Genomic DNA, 19,740 nt, shown 5'->3' on the forward strand with positions numbered 1-19,740 from the left:
GCTGCCATAGGATCACACCCAGCAGGTTCCTGAATAAGCTAAAGTCTTTGTACTCTTCTTACACTAGATATCCAGAAGTAGATTCCAGCTAAGTTTTCCAGTTATTTGTTGCTTTCAGCATCAAAAACCTTTATCTTATTTCTAGTCCTATTTTTATGCTTTCCTCATTTTAGCTACTGGATCATGTCATGGTTTTATTTATATAAGGAAACAAGTTTTCCCTCAGTGCAAGAAACTAATGCATTAGGCTATGAAATCATTTCTTGATCTTCAGTTGTTGAATTCACTCTTATCTCAGCTGCAAGGCACTACCATTAAGAAGCAGCTGTACTAACAGGTGACTCATACAAGCAGGTGGAAATTATCTGAGATACAGGAAACTTTCCCTGAAGCAGATATAATCAAGTATTAGAGCAGAGAGAGTGTTTAGTGAGCTGCTGCTGATGTACTCGGGGGAAAAAAAAGTTTAGTTTTGTATTTTGTTAGTGTTTGAGTTAACAATGGAAGTCAAAACTCAGGGAGTGAGTAAGTTTTGACTCTGTAGAGCATCTGTTGACTAATCAAAGCAGGTATTCCAGACTCTACCTTCCAACTGTTCTTTCAATTGAATGTTTACAGTCAATAAAAAGGATAATATATTTTTCACATCCTGAGAGAGATTTCAGTACTTAGCTTGCTGCTTTTTGTATTCTAAATAGATAAAACAAATTATCCTGTTCTGACTATACACCAGGAATTTATTATTAACTGGTAGGTTTGAACATGTTAATTTTTTTTACTTATATTTCATTTCTGCAGCAGGTATGAGCTGAAGTGAGATAAGATGTGGAAATCTCAAGTGCTTCTTTTTTCTTGAGAATATGTAGGTGTGCATTTAAAAGCTTTAAAAAATATACGTATGAGAAGACCACAGTTCTTATCATGTGTTTAATTCCTATTCTTTAACTGCTGCTTGGAAGTAAAATTCCATGTCTGCAAAAAGCTTCATTAACCTTAATAAGCACTTAGATAGTGAACTTGCACATTTTGAGACTTGAGCCTCATATTTTCTGAGTAGTCAATTTAGGGAACAAAGGAAATATGTGTTGTTTGATAGCTTCAAGAATTATGGTAAGAAGAGGCTGATGCTCATATCACGTGAGAGCCTGATTGTTAATTATCTTTCTGGAAGTTTCTTCTGTAGAGCTAAAATTTCCAAAATCCATGGCGATATGGTAGCATGGAGAAAACCCAACAATTTCCATGCAGAAAGGCTTCTTCATAGTGCTTTCTGTATTATGTGGCAGGTACGCATCCAAACTGTGAAACAGAGGTCTGAAGAGAGTTTTTCTGTTTGTTTCTTTGCTTTTAGGAAAAGTTAAGAAAATGCTACTAATAATAATATCAGTAGTTTGTGTTTTGAAGTGGTGTATTTGGGGGGAAATAAAAATCGCCTTGTGGAAAAAGTAGGATAACAGTATAATGTGGCTGGCCTAGCTCTTGTGCAAAGTTTTAAACAATCTTCTGTCTAGCCAGCTACCAGTATTTGCTGAGCTTTTTTGTGCTGCTGTAACTTAATCTATGGGGCTTAAAGTGATGGTATTACCTGTGCACTTAGTGTCTTGTTCTCACCGATGTACCTCTGACTAGAAGAAAAGCAAATGAAGTGTCTTGGAAATGCCAGCTTCTTTCTGTTGATGCAGGTGTGAGATGCTCCGTGAGTTCTGGCACAGCACAGTGTAGTGTTGTGTTTCACCCTCTGTGCGCAGCCCCTAGCTATGACCCCATAGGACTGAACAGAGGGACAGCAGCACTAGGACCCCCACCAAGCTGCAGATGCTCAAAGTGGGATTTCATTCTTGGGGCAGTAAGAAAAATGAAAAGCCTTTGCCTCCACTGTAACGGTGTGAGCCCTTCTGCGCCTGCCGGCTGTGCTCTGCCTCCTGCGAGCCTGTGCTGACACCATGCTGCGTTCTCACTTATGATTCACCATGTCTTGGCTTACTGAGGCAAAGCACTGGATGCAAGGGCCTGGGTTTCTGCGGCCTGAAAATCAAGTTTTGCTCTACAGTTGGCTACAGCACAGACTGGGCTCTAGAGACTCCAGCCCTGAGGCTGTGTCCACCAGGCTGTGCAAAGGGTGAGCTGGCCTCTGAAGGTGCCCTTTGCTTAAACACACTCGATGATGGAGGGAATCTGGGACTATTTGCCTCCAGCACAGACGATAGGTCTGTTTTTACTCTCATGTATTTTGCACAGCACTTTCCTCTGTACGTGGAGAAGTGTATTTGAAACAATTTGCTCTTTTTGTTGGAGTCTGTTGTAACACCTACATATATGGAGCCAAAGTTTTTCTCTCTTGAGTAAAATATTGTTGATTTGTGGCTCAGCCAAATTGAATGAGTGGAGAGGATATATGCAGGAAAAGAATGCAAGGAGAAATGCTCAGAAATAACAGATAAGACTCTGATTGATGTACAAATGCATAGAAAATAACTTCATTTAATTGTATGGGGAATTCTGTCAGGCAGAAATTTCTCTTATCCTAATGGGGAGTGTAATTGCAATTCTTTAGAAATCTGATATGGAAGATTTTCAGATTCATTTGGAAACCACATAATACAACTTAATTGTTTTCATAAATCTGAAGAGTTATATTTGGACTACCTAGCCCAGATAATAAAAGTAAAACCTCAGGAAACTCTCTTATGTGCCTCAAGTGGTATTCAGACATTTCAGCCTGTGATCAGTGAAGATGTTCGTGGATCTGTGAAACTTCTGGTGTCTAATTTTGGCCAGTAAAGTTCTCTTAGCATTTACAGTTCTGTGACTGCATTTCCCCATGAGGACTGCCACTTTGGCAGTTAGCTTATTGCCTGCATGTTTGGCAAATAACCTGCCCCAGCTCAGATGTAGTGCAGAGCTGTGCAATTACGTCTGTTTGTTCTCTAGCTTTAAGCAACTCATCCATGCAGGGTCCTGCTGCCATGTGAGAGAGTCCTCTCCATCTCAGTCTGGCCAGTGTCTTAGAGTTAAAGCAATCCCTATGGAGATCTGGTTCGGGCTGTATGCATGCTGAAGGTGATGTAAGAGAAATGTTTCATGCTTTGGTTTTTGCCATAACCTTTTCTGTATTGTAAACTAGAGGTAAATGACTTATGATAGGTCATCAGCCCTCCACAAAAGAAGGGCTCCTAAAAAAGACTGAAGATGCGAGTGTATAAACGAAGGCTCTGTGGCGACTAGCTTTTCTTTATAAAATAGATAAAGATGGCAATGTTGTCCTCCAGCTTGTTTTTAGAAGAGAATTGTGAGCCAGGCTATGTGTGGAAGATGACTTTGCGCTATCAAATGCAGTCTTGGCTCCACCTACACCAAAGAAATGTGAACTTGGTATTCCTACTGGCTATCTCAGGAAGTATCATGTGAATCCCATTCCAAAGTGTTTAACTTCACCATATGTTACATAAGCAGCCCACAAGCCAGACAGAGCCTGAAAATTCTGTTCCAGTAAACCTCAGTGCTTTGTTGCCTTTCTGATTAAAAAGTAAGATCTACAAACTGTGAAAGAGAAAACAGATTAAAGGCATAAAAAACAAATGCTTCAAAGTTGTGTGGTTTTTTTTTTTTTTTTTTTTTTTTTTTGTGATGTAGATGACATTGATATTCCATGGAAAAAAAATGTTGATATCTTTCAGTTGGCAATTTTAAACCAACTCTTCCAGTGCCTGGAACTAGATAGCTGACACTGATATGCAGAAATATATTTGTGAAGCAATTTCAATAAGTAGATAGAAATGGAATTGTATCAGGCTCAGCACAGGCTGGCATTCCCACACCACTTGTCATCAGGAGCATCCACTCGGGCTTTTGAGGTCTCCAATGTTTATTCAATGCACTTGACACTTTTAAATCCAGTTTTGTGTAATTTTGCTTTTGATGGGGTCTTTTAACATATGCAGCAACAGACTGAGGGAAGACTATTTCAAAATAAAAGATGTTCATTCATCAAAAGCTGCTACAGTAGTCAGAAGTGGTACAGTGGTACTCTAGTTGCTAATACACATCACTTGTGCACAGTATACAAAAGGAGGTTTCTGAAGACTACTGATCAGTGCACCAATGCACTGCATACAGTAGCTGCAGGCTGAAACACTGTCTGGTAAGCATGAGGTTCTCTTAAAAGGATCTGTATTAAAGCTGGGTTCATAAAAAAAGTTCTTTTGCATCAACCAAAGGAAAAATCTAAAATAGGTGAAGTGTATAAAGGTTCCTAATATATAGTCATAATGGAACCAATTGGTTTCTTGTTCTACCCAAATAAAGACACTGAATTCTGTGAAACATGTTGTGGGCTGACATGAGCATTTTCACACTCTTTAGGCAAAAGGTATGTATGGAGCTCTGGGGCCAAGGTTCCGTTGGCTGCCTGCTAAAGCCCTGCCTGGCTTTGCTGCATGCTGCAAGTGAGCTGATAACTGCAGGTATGAAGGCAAAACTCTGCCTCTGACTGTTGACATCCTGTCAGAAGTACGGGGTGTAACTGTGATTGCTGAAATGAGAAGAAAATGAGTGGTGGAGCTTTTTTGGCTTATTGAAAGCTCCTCAGACTCTCTTTCAGCATTCTGCTGAGCTGATGAAGTAGGATGTTCATGGTGGGGCCAGACTTACAGGATCAGGCTAAGTGAGGAGGACTTTTAAGAACCTTCAAAAGGACTTATTTATCGTCTGTATTTGGACTTAGAGATATTGGAGAGTCACTGCTAGGGAGGAAATCTCCATCGCACTAGCTGGAAAGGCTAAGGCCAGCACTCAAACAAGGCTGTATAGTGGTGATAACAGTAAACTGATTTGTACTTAAATTGCAATGAATAAGAATAGGGAAAAGGAGAATTTGCAGAAATGATGGAAAATGCTCATCCAGTAGTCTTTTTTTTTTTTTTTTTTCCCTTCATCAAATACTGGCTTTGCTGAATTTGTGGATGTGTTCCTTATGCAGTCAGAGGGCAAAAATGCCTATTGTTGGGAAGGAAGCCTTACACAGTAGATGAGAGTGAGTAGTGACCCTGTCAAGCCTTATTTCACAGGAATTCCCCTTTGCCCTTTCTGCTGGGCCAAGTGAAAACACTGCGTATCTCTGAACTGTAAGCTGCCAAAGGGGAGAAGCAGAGCTGGAACTGGGAATTCTAACTCAGCTCTTTAGAAACCAGTCACTGTCTACTCTTCTTACTTCAGTGAAGCTATGGTCGGGAAGAGATGAGGGAGTTAGAAGAGACAGGAAAACCAGGTGTGAAGAAAAAAAGGCATCTGGGAAGAAGATGGTGTTCACATAGAGAAAAGAGATTAAACATCAAGAAGATAGACGGAGGGAACTATAAGTTCTTGAAATGTCTGAGGAAAGAAAGTATGAGTTATAGGAAGAAAGGGAAAAATGTCAGGGAGATGTACCTATATATAGGAAACAGTTCAATAAGAAGTAGTGTTGAAGTATTTTTATGAAGGTTTCCCCAATATTGTAATTCTCTCATATAGATGGATAAGCTAAGAATATACAACTGTTCACATAGGAAACCTCTGCAAGATCTCTTAATTTCTTTAAGTGACCTTATTCTCTTCAGGCTGTGCTTTTCTTAAAGCTCATCTTCTTGTGTAATTTCAGTCAGTAACAGTATCAGCTTATAAACAAAATTTGGATAACCACCCCAGTGGGGAAGCATAAACCACTATCCAGTCAGTCAGAAAGGAAAGGAAAAGGGCCCAACACATGGAATATGTCTGTGCATATGTGTACATATTTTATACACACATATAAATATTTTTATGCAGAAATTACTTTTGTAGTTCATGACTCTCAGGGCAATCTTGCTCGTTTTTGGAAACTTTATTCATGACTGCTGGTAGGGTCGAAACAAGTGATGGATGATTTCAGACTTTGACTCTGATATGCCTGACCATAGCCACAACCTCCTTGTGTTGTGGTCTGTGTGCGCTGAGTATGATTTTTAATGTTGTACCTATCCTATCTGAAATACAGATGCTTGTGAAAGTTGTTTCTCTCTGCTTGCCATGATGTTTCTGGTAAGATAATCCATGGATCAATGCAGTGATAAAATACAGAGTTCAAGTCAGAAATCAGAATGGAAACCTGATAATGATGGAAGAGTCGCTGCCATATGGTGTTCAGGAACCGTGTGGAGGAGGATGCCTCTTTTTCCACAGCCACCCTACTATTTTTAAGATAATGTACATTGCAAATAGAAAGTAAGGCTTGGATATCATTTCCATAGGCCTCAGACCTTAATTCATAGATAGCTTCCAATCTTTTGATTGGAAATATTTTGCTCTTTTATTCAACTTTTCTACCAGTAGGAACTGGATTTAGCATCTTGCTGTGCTTATACTGGAAACATTGAACTCTTTGGAAATTACTTGGGACTGGCTAATGTTTTCTTGTAAATTTTAAATTTAAAAACATAAGGTAAAATTATTTAATTGCCAAATCTTATTAAGAAATTAAGACAAATCATCTCAGCACACAAAAAAGGGTTACCTTTAGTTTTTCTTCTTCTAAGTCCATAATATACAGGTTTAAAATGATACTTTATAATCCCATATGAAGTGCCTTTGCTGCATAAGAAATCCCTAGTCCCTTAATGCACCCTGATACATGGTAACCAAGCCATTAGCATGGGGCAGACAGATTACAGAAGAACTGGGCTTTCTGGGTCAGTAGCCAAAGGGTAGGCAGCATACCCTAGAACACATGAAAGCATCCTTTGAAAAACTGAGTTTATGTGTTGGGCCAGCTGAGCTCCATTTATGTATCTTCATGTTGGCCACAACTGTGGAGATGATAGCTTTCAACAATACAAAATTTGCTTTTCCCCCTCATGATATATTTCAGTTACTTATAACTCATGATGCTAAGTTGGCAGCATGGATAGCAAAAGAATTGTCGTACTTCTCAGCCAGTGGTGTAAGCTGAAGTGGCCTTGCAGCATTAAAAAGTGAATGCAAAGATCAGAATTGTCCATTAAGCAGAGCACCCATCTTGCATCCTGAAATGCACTCTCTTCTTCCATACTGATGGTCTCTGTAGTTGGAAAAAATCCTGAGGATAGCTGTGTCCCCACGGGTGAGTTTCTGAAGCTGCCTGCTGTGTTCTCTATAGTACTAATTAGTAAATGAATGTGAGGGAAACTTGATTTGGACTGAGGAGTCCTTTGAGCTACTAGGTAAATGTATTACTGCTGAATAGTAACAAAAAGTTAGCTTTGTTAATTCAGACCAAAAGTAATGCACATCTTGGTATATTTTTCTTAAGCTCATCAAAAGAGATTACAGTTCCAGGCAATGACATGACAAGCTTTAATGAGGAAAGTAGCGATAAAAAAAGCTTTGAAATAGCAGAGTTCACGCTGTGCTCAGCAGAGATTGACACGAGTCTAACATATTGATACACATAATTAAATGTGGGTTTCCCCAACAAGTAGAAAAGGAATTTTAATAGTTTAAGAATTCCCTAAAGCTATCTGACCAACCTTGGCTTCCCGTTTGATCTGGTGGTTGGAGGACATAAGTAACTACGAAGGAAGAGCTAACAGCCATTCCCTAGCTCCAGGTCCCCCCACCCCCCTCCTTGTGATTTGATCTTGGTATGAATATCACTCATTTGATCTGCTGCTTTTTCAGTTTATCATTCAGTGTCTGGACCTCAGCTGGGTTTAAAATATTTAGAAAGAGGCTGCCTACAGATGGTGGATAATTTAATGTGCAACTGCTTAACATAGCTGGTTTTCAGACAGTCAGACCCCAGGATTTAAAAGTATATAGAAGGACCAGAATAAAGCTCCCTTACTGAGAAAATGCCTTTGTTAAACATTTGTCAATAGATTCTCTTGCACAGAACGTTGATGACAGTTCAAGCTGTCCTTAGATGGATTCTCATCCTCCTGGAGTTACACAGCAATGCACAGTGTGACAAGATGTGCTTTAGCTATAAAAATGTTGGTAATGCATAAATATCCTTTTAATGTTTTGCCCAAAAGTGCATAACACAGCAGAGATGCTGGTACTTTCCTGAATCCTGAATTTGTTTTGTAGTTGCTGCATCTATTATGGAATTTGAGATTGTGGTATCACAATGTTTTTAATTAGTTTCTTCTATAGTATCCCTTGTAATTAAAAGCAATGACTTGTAATGAGTCCCTGACCTAGTTCAACAAACTGGAAGGAAACTACTTCTCAAATTCAAACACTTTATATATTATGCATATTCCTTCTTTGTTGCATCCTGTTCTACCAGGGCAGCACAGCAGGCCACAAACTGACATACGCTTGCTGTAGCACGTCTGGTTAGACTTTATGAAAGATATTTTCTGGCTGTGGGGATAGAATGCAATGCAATGGAGCTTTAATATTTTTTAGCCTATAATCTGATACTACACAATTACGTGTTATTAACTATAAAAAATTACTTTCTCTAAGAAATTCACTTTATTCAGAATATCAAAGTTGCTAGTCCATTTAACCACCAGACATAACCCCAGAGATAGATGTGATAGATAACTACTGTATTTGAGGAAAAAGAAAAAGAGAAAATCGATAAAGAGGATTTGCATGTTTGATTTTATCTTCCTGTTTCCACTGGACTAGCGATTGCATCTCCCCCTGTAATTTTTCATATACCAGATCAACCTATGAAGAGTGCAGAAATAATATTGTTGGCAGTAAACTGTGCTGCATTGGTTCTCAACTATGTCCTTTTTTTGTGAAAAGATCAATGCAGATTGCTGAAGATACATTCTGCTCAGGAATATGTCTTCTGAAGTTAACTGATGGCAACAAAAGTAAAGTAAAGCCAGTGAAAGAGTAATAGGAAGCGAAAGAGTAAAATAATTTACCTATCCCAGCTCAGAAACACTTAGGTGTGATGGATCACTTCTGTCCCTCTGTTTGGGCAGAAAAAATAGTAATAGCTAAGTTGCATTTTATCACACAGACCATATCTTTGCACAAAACCCATACAAACTTATAGGGAACTTGCAGAAGATTTTAAATGACCTTATCATTAGCTCCTCATTATTAAGTGCATGAATTGCAAGTACCCTTGATAGGAACTGCTGTGATATTTACTGCAAATAGAATGACTTGAAATAATTCAAATGGATTTAAGAAAAATCCTGCCTTCTGAGTGAAATCAGCTAATGGCAGCTTTCAGATTAGACTTTAGTTCTTTCCAAACTTTATTTTCTTCTATTTTTTTTTAAACTAAATGCATTTTAAATTGCATTTGTCTAGGTGTAAAGTATACCTGTGTTTTTTTGCTTTTGCCCTAGCTGATGTGAACATATTTTTTTGGGGAGGGTGGAAAACTGTGGTAATTCTTGAACAAGATGTTTTGCTGGACACATGATAAATACTGTGGTTGAGCATCCTTAACGTACAGAGAAAGCATCTAATGTAAATGTCTAAATAAATACAGTTTAGAATGACAGGTTTATAACTGAATACGTGTATACATCTACTGAGAAATTATATTGTCACAGATTGCTCTTCCTCGTGGTAAAATCCATGGAAAGAGGCTGAGTCAGAAAACTTCATATGCTGAACCTTTTCCATAATATCAGCTCTAGCAGAGGTGGTTTGTAGCTGGAGGACCTGGCAAGGTGTCACCCTGCTCAGCTGCTCTGGGCATTGAACAGGGCATCTCACATCTCCAAAGGGTGAGGTGTGAGATGTAAGACTCCACTAAGTCTTACCATGGTATATCTCCCCAGGGTGATATAATGTTGGTTTATTCTGAAAGTGAGTGAAATGAGGCCCCTAATGATGGCATAGGTGACCTGTTCAGTTTTTGTCATATGTGGAAAGATGAGGACATTGCAGAAGGAAGCTGATCTTTAGCTGTGCACAGATGTTAGTCATGCGTAGCCAAAATGAGTTGGATTGTGAGAGCAGAAGACATGTAGTTGTTTACAGTATTGTACTACCTAGTGAGCATATAACAGTTGAATTAATCTTGCAGGCTCCCCTTATTGTCAGTGGAGAGAAATGGGCAGTTTCAGGATGCATTTCATCTCCTCCTACAGTTAGTAACAAAAAAGAGCATTTTTAATCCTGTTTGGTGTAGTGTAAGATGTTATTAAACCTCATCAAGCTCTTTTGGATCTTGAATGTCTACCCTGAATGACTTTAACATTACTGTATTGCAGGCTGACACATTTTTCAGAAGTGAAAGCAGGCTAAGATGATGTTCTGGCTGATGGCGGTTTACAAATGTGACTAATAGCTTAAATATAGTGACCTCAGCTCCCATTCAGTAACTGTTCAATATCTAGGCCCTGAGGATTCATTTCACTGCTGTGAGTTTTTTGTACTTGCAAGAACACTTTCTTGGTGTACAGAAGAGAGAATAAAAATCTTGAAAAGACAGGGTCATTAATGATTCATGATAGACATTTAAAGTTCAAAAAAATCACCAAGTTAAAAATGCATTTCCACAGTCAAATTTTATTTCAAGCCCTTTTACTCCTTTGCAAGCTTTATTAGTTGGTGGTAAAATGCCAGTTGGTATTGAGCAATCATTAACCTACAGTTTATTGACTTCAATTTTTTAGCTAGAATTATTACTATTTTCAATATGCTATTGCTAATATTCTTAAAAAAACCCCACAAAAACAAACCCACAACACTACTGCTTAGTATTGAGAGAATGGAAAAGTGAAATAATATGTTAGTTGATATGTTAGTCGTGATAGGACTGAGTGGGTAGTGAAACAGAAGATATGAGTGATTTAAGCCCATTACTCTAGGTGACTGTACAGCACTCATAATCTGTAATGTGCAAAATTACTGGTGATTTCTTTCTTGGGTCTCTTTTCTTATGAGCTTAGTTCATTTCACTGTCTGATACTCTGCTCTCCAATTATCCTTTCAGCTGAAAGTCTATATAAATGAAGATGGCATTTGAAATGGCCAGCTGATACTTTACATTGACAAATGTATCATGCAAATGAATTTGAAAGCTCAATAAAAAGGTTCCAGTGAACTTCTGTCCAGAACTTGGACAGCATGTCATTGAAGAGGCATACTAAGAGCTGCCTGCTGTTGTGAAGACACTTTACTGGAAGGGCAGACCTAGGTCACATTGTTTCCTCTGCTGTCCTCAGCAACACTTCTGGTTTTGAGTTTGGATCCCAGCACTGGGCCCACCAAACAGATCCAGGGTAGTGCTTCCCTATTTTCAGTGTACAAGAGAGTGAAAGTGGTTTACCACTTGACTGAAATAAAAATTCACATTAGTTGTCTTTGACACTTCTGAAGTCATCCACATCTTCTGCATCAGGGAGTAGAAGTCTGTTCTGTGGTAATGCTTAGTGGATATCTTGGACTGATGTTGTTCTTGTTTTGAAGTGCTGTCACAGTCATGCTTTGTGGATAGTTAGTTCTGAAGGTAACTGCTCCATCTTGTCTAGTCCTCTGGGAAGTGGAGATCCTTGGAGACGGATTTTAATCAACTAGAAGACGTATACGAAAAGATCCAGGGAAAACAGAGACTATTCTCAAGTGCTGAATTTGGCTTGAATGTATTTTGAAGGATTAGCTGCTCTACTTAGTTACTAGCAATTGTTTTCTTTCTCTTTCAAATTGTTTTATTTCTTTAAGCATGCAGAATTATTTTCCAATGTCAGCAACTGAATAGTAGAATAAGATGAAGCCAATACTGACTTAAAGGACTGAGGGCTTGCTGGTAGTTTCAGCAGTAGTTCAATATGCACCAAAGTTAATACTGGTTAATAATTAATCCAATAAAATTGGATATTGTTACAAAGCTCTATTCTATAAATTATTGGGTTTAAACATTCAAAAGATAGTTTTAGCTTTTTTTTAAAAAAAGGATTAAAATAAGACTTCTAAGAATTCATCTCTCTAATAATTTCAAAGAGTTTAAGTCTCTCACCTACTAGATTGAGAGTTTATCAGCCGATTATAGGTTAATGGGAGGCAGTTGCCAAACCATAGAGTAGGAAAGAATAGAAAAAGCATATTGATGAGCATTCAAACATGAATGCTTTTAGCCATTATCAGTGAATGTGACAGCTGTTGTGTGACAACCGATTGAAAAGTAGTTATATAATCCATTGGAGTTTTCCCCTTTTTTCCCCTAAAGAAAAGGAAATATGCTATTAAGAGTGCTATATAACACTTAAATACAATGTAAATATTACACATATTGTATTTAATTTCAAAAATTTAGATTGAGAAATCTAGAATGAGAAATAGGAAACCCTTTTATAGGTCTTTTTAAAAATGCAAATTTATGTCTCAAGGGGCCAGTGGAACCTAAGGTATAAACACAGTCTGTATTTAGGGAGTTTTAAAAACACATATTACTGAATTGATAGAGCATAACAGCTCCCTTGCTTAGGCAGCATTATGGTCCATCTTGTAAAATGTACTTGGGGACATGTAAAATGGTTTATTAAACCTACAGTCCATAACTAGAGTTGTTACATTTTAATGTACATATTTTTCATTCATGGGTTATTGAACCACTAAATCCTAACAATTTGTCCTCATGCCAAACAATTTCTTTCAGCCTTGTTCTGAGTCTTTTCAGCAACTGAGTAACCATTGGAACATATCCCAGATCCTTAAATTTTAAAGCTATTTTTCAGTGCCCCCCTATATACAAATGTACAATTAAAAGCAGGCAAGGAAGGAAGCTTCTGTTTACTTTCACAGAAAATGCTTTCATGGAAAGAAATCCATGAGGTATTTCTGGGTGGGAGATCTGCAATTTCAGGGAGAAAAATCTTGAATGTGAAGGGCTGTCTATAACTGTAAGGAATGTATACTAAAAGAAATAAGGAGAATTCTACTTATGCCATTGCATGAACCCTTTTTTTTCAAAGCTTGAATATGGCTTGCTATTTAGAGAGTGTCTTTCTCCATACTTTTACATGGCATATTGTTCTTTCATGCTAGTAAAAAATTGGCATAAGTTATAAACCAGTGATGAATTAACACTACTAGGTGTGCCCAGTGATTTCAGGGTATATTGGGTTTGGACAGTGTTTTCCTTCCACTGCTATTAGAAATAACTCTAGGGAAGTAGCTGAACTACAAAGAGATGAAAAGTAGTAAAATAGCTTCTTCTCTTTGCGTTTTCCAAGGTCCCAAATAAATGATATTCATAGTGCATAAAATATCTCTATTGATCTGAAGCATTTCATTGCTGTGGTTCAACCAACAACTCTCCTACAAACATATATCTAGGATTTGCTATTCATCTCATGCTTGAAGAGAAACAGGAGCTGTAAAAGTTAATAGATATAACCCTGTGTTCTAGGCTTCAAGATTTTCAATGACAAAGTATTTGGCTACAAGATCTCTTCCTGGTGTTGACTTTATGAAGATTATTGATGAAATAACTTTCAGCAAAGCAGCAATGCCATAGTATTTGTGGAATGGCAGACCAAGGAGCAAAATGAGTAAAATCACACAGGCTGTCTTTATTCTTTTCCATCTGGAAAAATACAACTGGTTTAGAGATTAATAGGGTAAATTTAGAAAGGGAATGGTATGTGCTTTAAGTGTGCATAATTTTGTTATAACAAGCCAAAATCTCTTGTCTGTAAAGAGATAAAGATGTTTCAAACATTTTCTGAAAGAAAGGGATTTGTACAAGGTAAGCTTTGTAAGTACAATTTATCCATTACTTTTATAGGGTGGATCTTTGCTATGTTAGAAATACTGATTTCCATGAGATATAACCTTTAGCTGCTTTTTCTGTGATCCTCCCTTTCCTTTTTTCTGTTCTCTTTGGTTGTTATTATTATAACATTTCAGATTATTTATTCTGAGGCATTTCCATGAGTAGAAAATATCTTGAAGAAGAATATAGCCAAGATATATAACAGTTTATTTTATTTGCTTCTGACTGAGAAATGATTTTGCCATCCCTTAGGCTATAAACTGTTTTTCAGGCTGTAAAAGTCTATGCTGTCTTTGCAGGTATGTTTAATGACCAGACTCTTTGAATCCCTTATATTTACTTCAATTCCCTTTTTTTCAGTTTGAACTGATGAGGAAGCACTGTATAGGACTTAAAAATTGCAAACCTTCTACTACAGCATGTAATACAAGAGTGAGCATTTACCAGACACCTGTTATCTGGGACTGCTAAATTCACCTCTAAACAGAATCAATGCAGGAATTCTGTTCAGACTGCTTTCTTGAAGACTATGTTATATTTTGCAAAATGTGTGTTAAGCACATATTATTAATCTGGCTTACTAATGCAATGCAATATTTAGAGTATCTTTCATTTCAAGCTAGTCACTATTTCATCAGTTTTGCCATTTTAAATGAGAAAATAATTTTCCTTTTAAATTAGCATAAATGTTAATTCACCTTCTTGCACCAAAATACTCTTCAGAATAATTGAAATATTTGAATATTGCTTACAGACAGTTTCTTCTGGACATTGCCAAATCATTTATTTAATAGAAGAGTTGATAGAAAATCACCTTAGGCTTTTTTTTTTTTTTTTTTTTCCCCCCTAAAATAATAATTTATTTAAAAAAATGTATTTAAGTTATTTAGTGCTTGCAGTTTTTGTTTATTTCTTTCTACTAAGAATATTGAAGTGTTTTCTTGAAAGATTACCATCCTTTCTCCTTCTCTATGTGTATACTGTATATATATTTTTTTAGATGTTTCAGATAGCTTTTGATATTAACTACATAGTCTCCATATTCTTAAATCATGTAATAGCATATTAAAACTGGAAAATGAAAAATCTATGACAGAGAAAGCTTAAAAAAAAGGAATAAAATGGGAAAGCACATATGCATGTACATAAAGAAACAAGGCAAGGAAATGGAAATAATCTACGTTTTACTCATCAAATTTAACTGTAGCACTTTTAAGAATCACGGTTATCAAAACTGACCTTTTAATCTTCTGTAGTAATAGTAAGAACTCCTCCTTTTTTTCCTTTTTTTTTCTTCACCTTTTCTTATCAGAGCCAGGATCAAAAAAGAAGTTGTTTCACTTACATGTCAAGAATCATGACATCTGAAGAAAAGCAGAATGCATTATTTCTTGGTGAGAGTGTTATATAATAAGACTTGACTGACATTTTACAAAAATTGAGCTGCTTTCTGATCATTAGATTTAATTAAAACGAGATATTCATTTCTGTGCCTAATCTATTTTAAGCCTTTCAAACATACAAGCATATTGTGTAAAATGATATTAGATTGGCTTGAATGATTTGTCATTCTATTTGCAGATACCTCAAATCAGCTATGCATCTACAGCTCCAGAACTGAGCGATAACACCAGGTATGACTTCTTCTCTCGAGTGGTTCCACCAGACTCCTACCAAGCACAGGCCATGGTTGACATTGTGACAGCCCTTGGATGGAACTATGTCTCGACACTGGCTTCTGAAGGCAACTATGGAGAGAGTGGCGTGGAGGCATTCACCCAGATCTCCAGAGAAATTGGTGAGTGTATGTTTATCAGATTTTGTACTTGCTGCTGCTGGTTTACAGAGCATCGCTGAGCTCTGCCTAGGTCTACACAGTACAATCAGAACACCTGCAGGTGTGTTACCTGGACTCAGGTGGAGGTGTTTATGGATGACTTTGCTCCTCTCAAGTCTGCCAGGGTGACGGTTCTGGCAGCAAGTTAAGAAAAGCTCCCAAGAGTGGCAAAAAATTTATGTCTCTTGCCCTTTTTGGAAAGGGGGAGTTCATTGATGAGTTAGGGACAAAAGGCAAACATCAGCTAATTACAGAAGATGTGATTAATTTAGTTTAGAAAAATCACAATCCAATGAGACCTCATTTTCCATGTTCCAGCACTGATAAATATAGGGGTTTTAATTTTGATGAATTTGAAATACAGAAAAAAAAAAAACCAACAAAAAGCAAACCAAAACAAAACAGTGAAGTACAAAGACTGTTTTATTTTTCCTTCAGGATGAAATCTGCTATATAAATACAGGCATTATTATGAGAAGTATATTTAAGTTCCTTTGATCTTCTTCCCCTCCATTATTATAGTTATTTCTAGCCTGAAAAAAAAATGGCTATTTCTCAGGAACAATAGCGTTTGGACACCAAGGAATGAGTTGATGGCAGTTTGAAAGAGGGCAGAATTGGTCTTTCACCAACTGCAGTGTTAAATGACAAAAAAATAATGTCCTTTAAACAAATAATAATTGCAAACCACCTTCCTGCCCTTCCTCAGGAAGCCTGGGTTAATCTACTGGACTTGGCTTTCAGGGTATGTACATATGAACTCTGGTTCTTTCAAGTCAATTTGAGTGCATGTGTGTTTCAGGTACCTATGCTTGAACTGTAAACATTTCTGATTGCTCACAACTGTTTGGCATTAAGACAATCAGTGATTATGCTGTTAAGGAACTGGTGTATATAACATGCTCGATCAGTTAACTAATAAATATTCTGTTTCTAGCTTCTAATCAGTGCTGTTAGATCCTAGACATCCACCCCATCCATGTCTTCATGGGAGAGCCAAAGCTGACTGCAATACAATGGTTTGATCTGGACTTAGCAAAAGCATGAATAATTTTCCACACTTCATGTCTAAAAGAGACATTTTATCTATTGTGTCAAATACAGCAGCAAATAGATTGGCTGCCCCAGCTTTATAGCTGGATGAGAAAGAAACTCTTGGTGTCTTGTCTCCTGAATTTTGTAGTATTCTCTCATCTGTCACATATAATGTTCTTCTGAATTTATTTGAGAATTGTGATCTAGGTGAAAACAGCACAGGCTGGATGCAGTTCTATTTAACACTTTTCTCAGAGCTTAGCAATGGTTTCTGTTTAAAAGGATGAATGTGTTATGTGGTATTTGGCAGGTATTTATGCTGGATCAGGTACTAGACAATATTTTCATGTTTAGTCCAAATGGACTTGGAATGAAGGCTATGTTTGTAAAATCTGGGTGTGATTTCAAGCTAGGAAGGACTAGGAGTGCATTGGAAGAGCTTGTTAGAGTCCAAAACTGAAGATATACTCAGAAAAAATAGTATGCAATTTGAGAGAAATGCAAGACATTGCGCTTCCACAAGAACTTGTACAATGAAGAATACAGAAAGACTGGTCAGAAATTACTCTTTCAAAAAATGATCTGAGCATGATAGCAAATTATAACTTACCTATATTCCTCATGAACCTGCAGATGGACATACCAGCTGTAAAATAACATGAGTAATCCTCCAAATAGTCTGGTGGTTGTGAAACCTCGTTTTGACTCAGTACAGGCTTTGACTCTCACTTTGCAACAGGTGAGAGACTGCGCAAGCAAGAACAAAGACTATCACAAATCTTGAAAAGGTGGTCTGTGAGGAATGACTGAGCAAGGTGGTTAGTTACCCTGAAGAAGAGGTGACTAAGAAGTGAAGGTGGTGGAAAATGATGTCTTCAAATAGACAAACGGCTTTTACAGGCAGGTAGAGGATCATTTGTTAATCCAAATACAGTGTATGTGAACAGAAGCAATGGAATTAATCTCTAACATGATTCCATTTAGATTTGTAGAAAGCCTCTTTTAATGGTTAAGGCATTAAAGCATTAGATCAACTTGCTTGGGGGACATTTTAGAGCCTCTACTGCTGAGGATCTGGGAGAACGCATTAGATAAACACCTTTCCAGGGATTATGTAAGTGTACTTAGTTTTTCCTTGGGGCTGGGAGGTTGATCACATGATTTCTTAATGTCCCTTCCAGCCTGATTCTATTATTCACTGTCCTCAGATTTTAACCTCAATGGTAGGACTGGAATCTCTTTTAAAATGGAAAGTTTGAACAGGATCTAGTTAGGAGGCCTGAGACTATAGAGACTAAGTAGGTTTATAAAAATCATCATGGCATAAGTCTGCACAAACCAGCAAAACTTATCAGCTTTACGTTTATTAACGTTAAGTTTATTAACTGTTAAGAGAATCTAATGAGGACTTTGCTCCCCTTGTGCTGCTGGCACACAAGCGCATAGGACAGCTCAGCTCCTGAGTTCTTCACATCCTGTGCTAAGTAACTAACAACTGGAAGTGAAATTAATGGGAAGATATGCATAATGGAAGGCAATAAATTTGAGGAAAGGATGTGAGAGTAATTGATATATTAATTTCAGAAGGAAGCTCAGCACGTGAGAGGACATGTGAGATAGTAGTTTTGAAAATACAAATAGGAAAGCTTATTTGTTTATTTGTTCTTTAGTTTTCTTTAGCCAGCTAAGAAAGGGGTATTTTAAAATATTTTTGAAATAGAGAGGAATTTCATGTGCTTATAATTTCAGGTGCTTATTTGTCATGAGCTTGACTCTGTCTCTAATTTCATGTTTGATTGGCCCTGTGTTCAGCTTCTATTTCTTGATCAGTAACAGGAGCAGAAAGGAAAGAACACGCTTCCAAATGAAATGTGGAATACTGAAAAGGTCAAAGTGGTGCCACCCTGACATGTCACAGAATATATTACATATCAAAATCTGCTCTCATTTTAATGACAAAGATCCTGTCTGGGACACAGCATAGCTGGAAATTAAATATTTTACATGACAATGATTGTAAAGAGAATAGGGAATAGTACTTATTCCAATGCATTCTTCCATGCAATATTGTTTGAAGACAATAATTAAATTTATAGGTTTTTCTACTCCCATTACAAAGTTAATCAATGATATCACTATAACAATTTTGCATCACAATCAAATCATTTTGGTACATTGGCCAAAGGAATGAATTCATACAAAATGAAGAGTTTAAGCATTAAACTGAGAGAAACTTGACTTACTGAAAGAAACTAAAAAGGGGAAAAAAAGGGAGCACATTTTTACCAAGTTCTCATTAAACTGTCATGCTGAATATTGCTCTTCTATTTACTTTGCTGTTAATGTGTTCAACAAAATAAATGTTGGAAAGTTTCTAATCCTACTTTCTCTTGATGGCTCATTCCTCATGCTAGTAGATACCAAATTAAATTAACATCAGAGAGAAAGTCATGGGTTCCTTTTACTTCTTTACAAAACACAAAACCATTTGGTTCAGAAAAATCTCTTTAGGGTCAGAATACTTGTTCAGGTAGTGCAATTTTTTGTACTAGAAAATGTAACAAATTCACAAATAATGTAAGAAATGCTATGTGACAGATTTTATCCCCACTAATATTCAATGAAAAAATTACACAAGTGCTAATGGATACTGCCAGTAAAAAGCTTTGGAAACTATAAGAAGAGGAGGTACACATGATATAGGCATAGAACTGTAAATGATCATTAAGAATAGGTGAGGAACTTCAGCATTGCTTGCCCCTTTTTGCTTTTAAGTTGATTTTTCATGTCTTGCCAGAGGTAGAGAGAAGATAGCAATGTGGATTTAGGACCAGATCTTTGACTAAGCTGAAATGACATGACTTTGTAGCAGCTTTACTTCAGAAGAGAACAGTGTACTTAATATCAGCATGTACCTTTGAATGTTTGTTTTTTAGAAACAGGGTTTTGTAGCTTTATATACTTCCTTTATCCTGCTGTATTTCTGTTAACAGCATTTCTCTGAGAAGAGACCACGGTTACTTTATGATCCTCCATAATATTCTTACCATTACAGTCACATTGATAACTATATACCTACTTATAATGAATACATATACTGAATTAGTGCTACACTAAAAAGCTTTAAATAAGCTTTATTTAAATCGTTTTAGACTTCAACTTAGCTAGC

At 37.0% G+C, this 19,740-nt stretch overlaps 1 protein-coding gene across 1 annotated transcript in view; it reads left to right on the plus strand.

The window, feature by feature from the left end:
- Window positions 1-19,740, plus strand: part of GRM8 (glutamate metabotropic receptor 8) — a gene marked incomplete at its 5' end in the record, with an annotated part of 348,265 nt that overhangs the window by 46,456 nt on the left and 282,069 nt on the right. The window contains one exon of the mRNA XM_080626508.1: window positions 15,281-15,497. Within this exon, the coding sequence (XP_080482634.1) occupies window positions 15,281-15,497 (217 nt within the window). The remainder of the gene's footprint in view (window positions 1-15,280; window positions 15,498-19,740) is intronic.

This window comes from Psittacula echo (assembly GCF_963264785.1).
Source record: "Psittacula echo genome assembly, chromosome: 1".
Lineage (NCBI taxonomy): Eukaryota > Metazoa > Chordata > Aves > Psittaciformes > Psittacidae > Psittacula > Psittacula echo.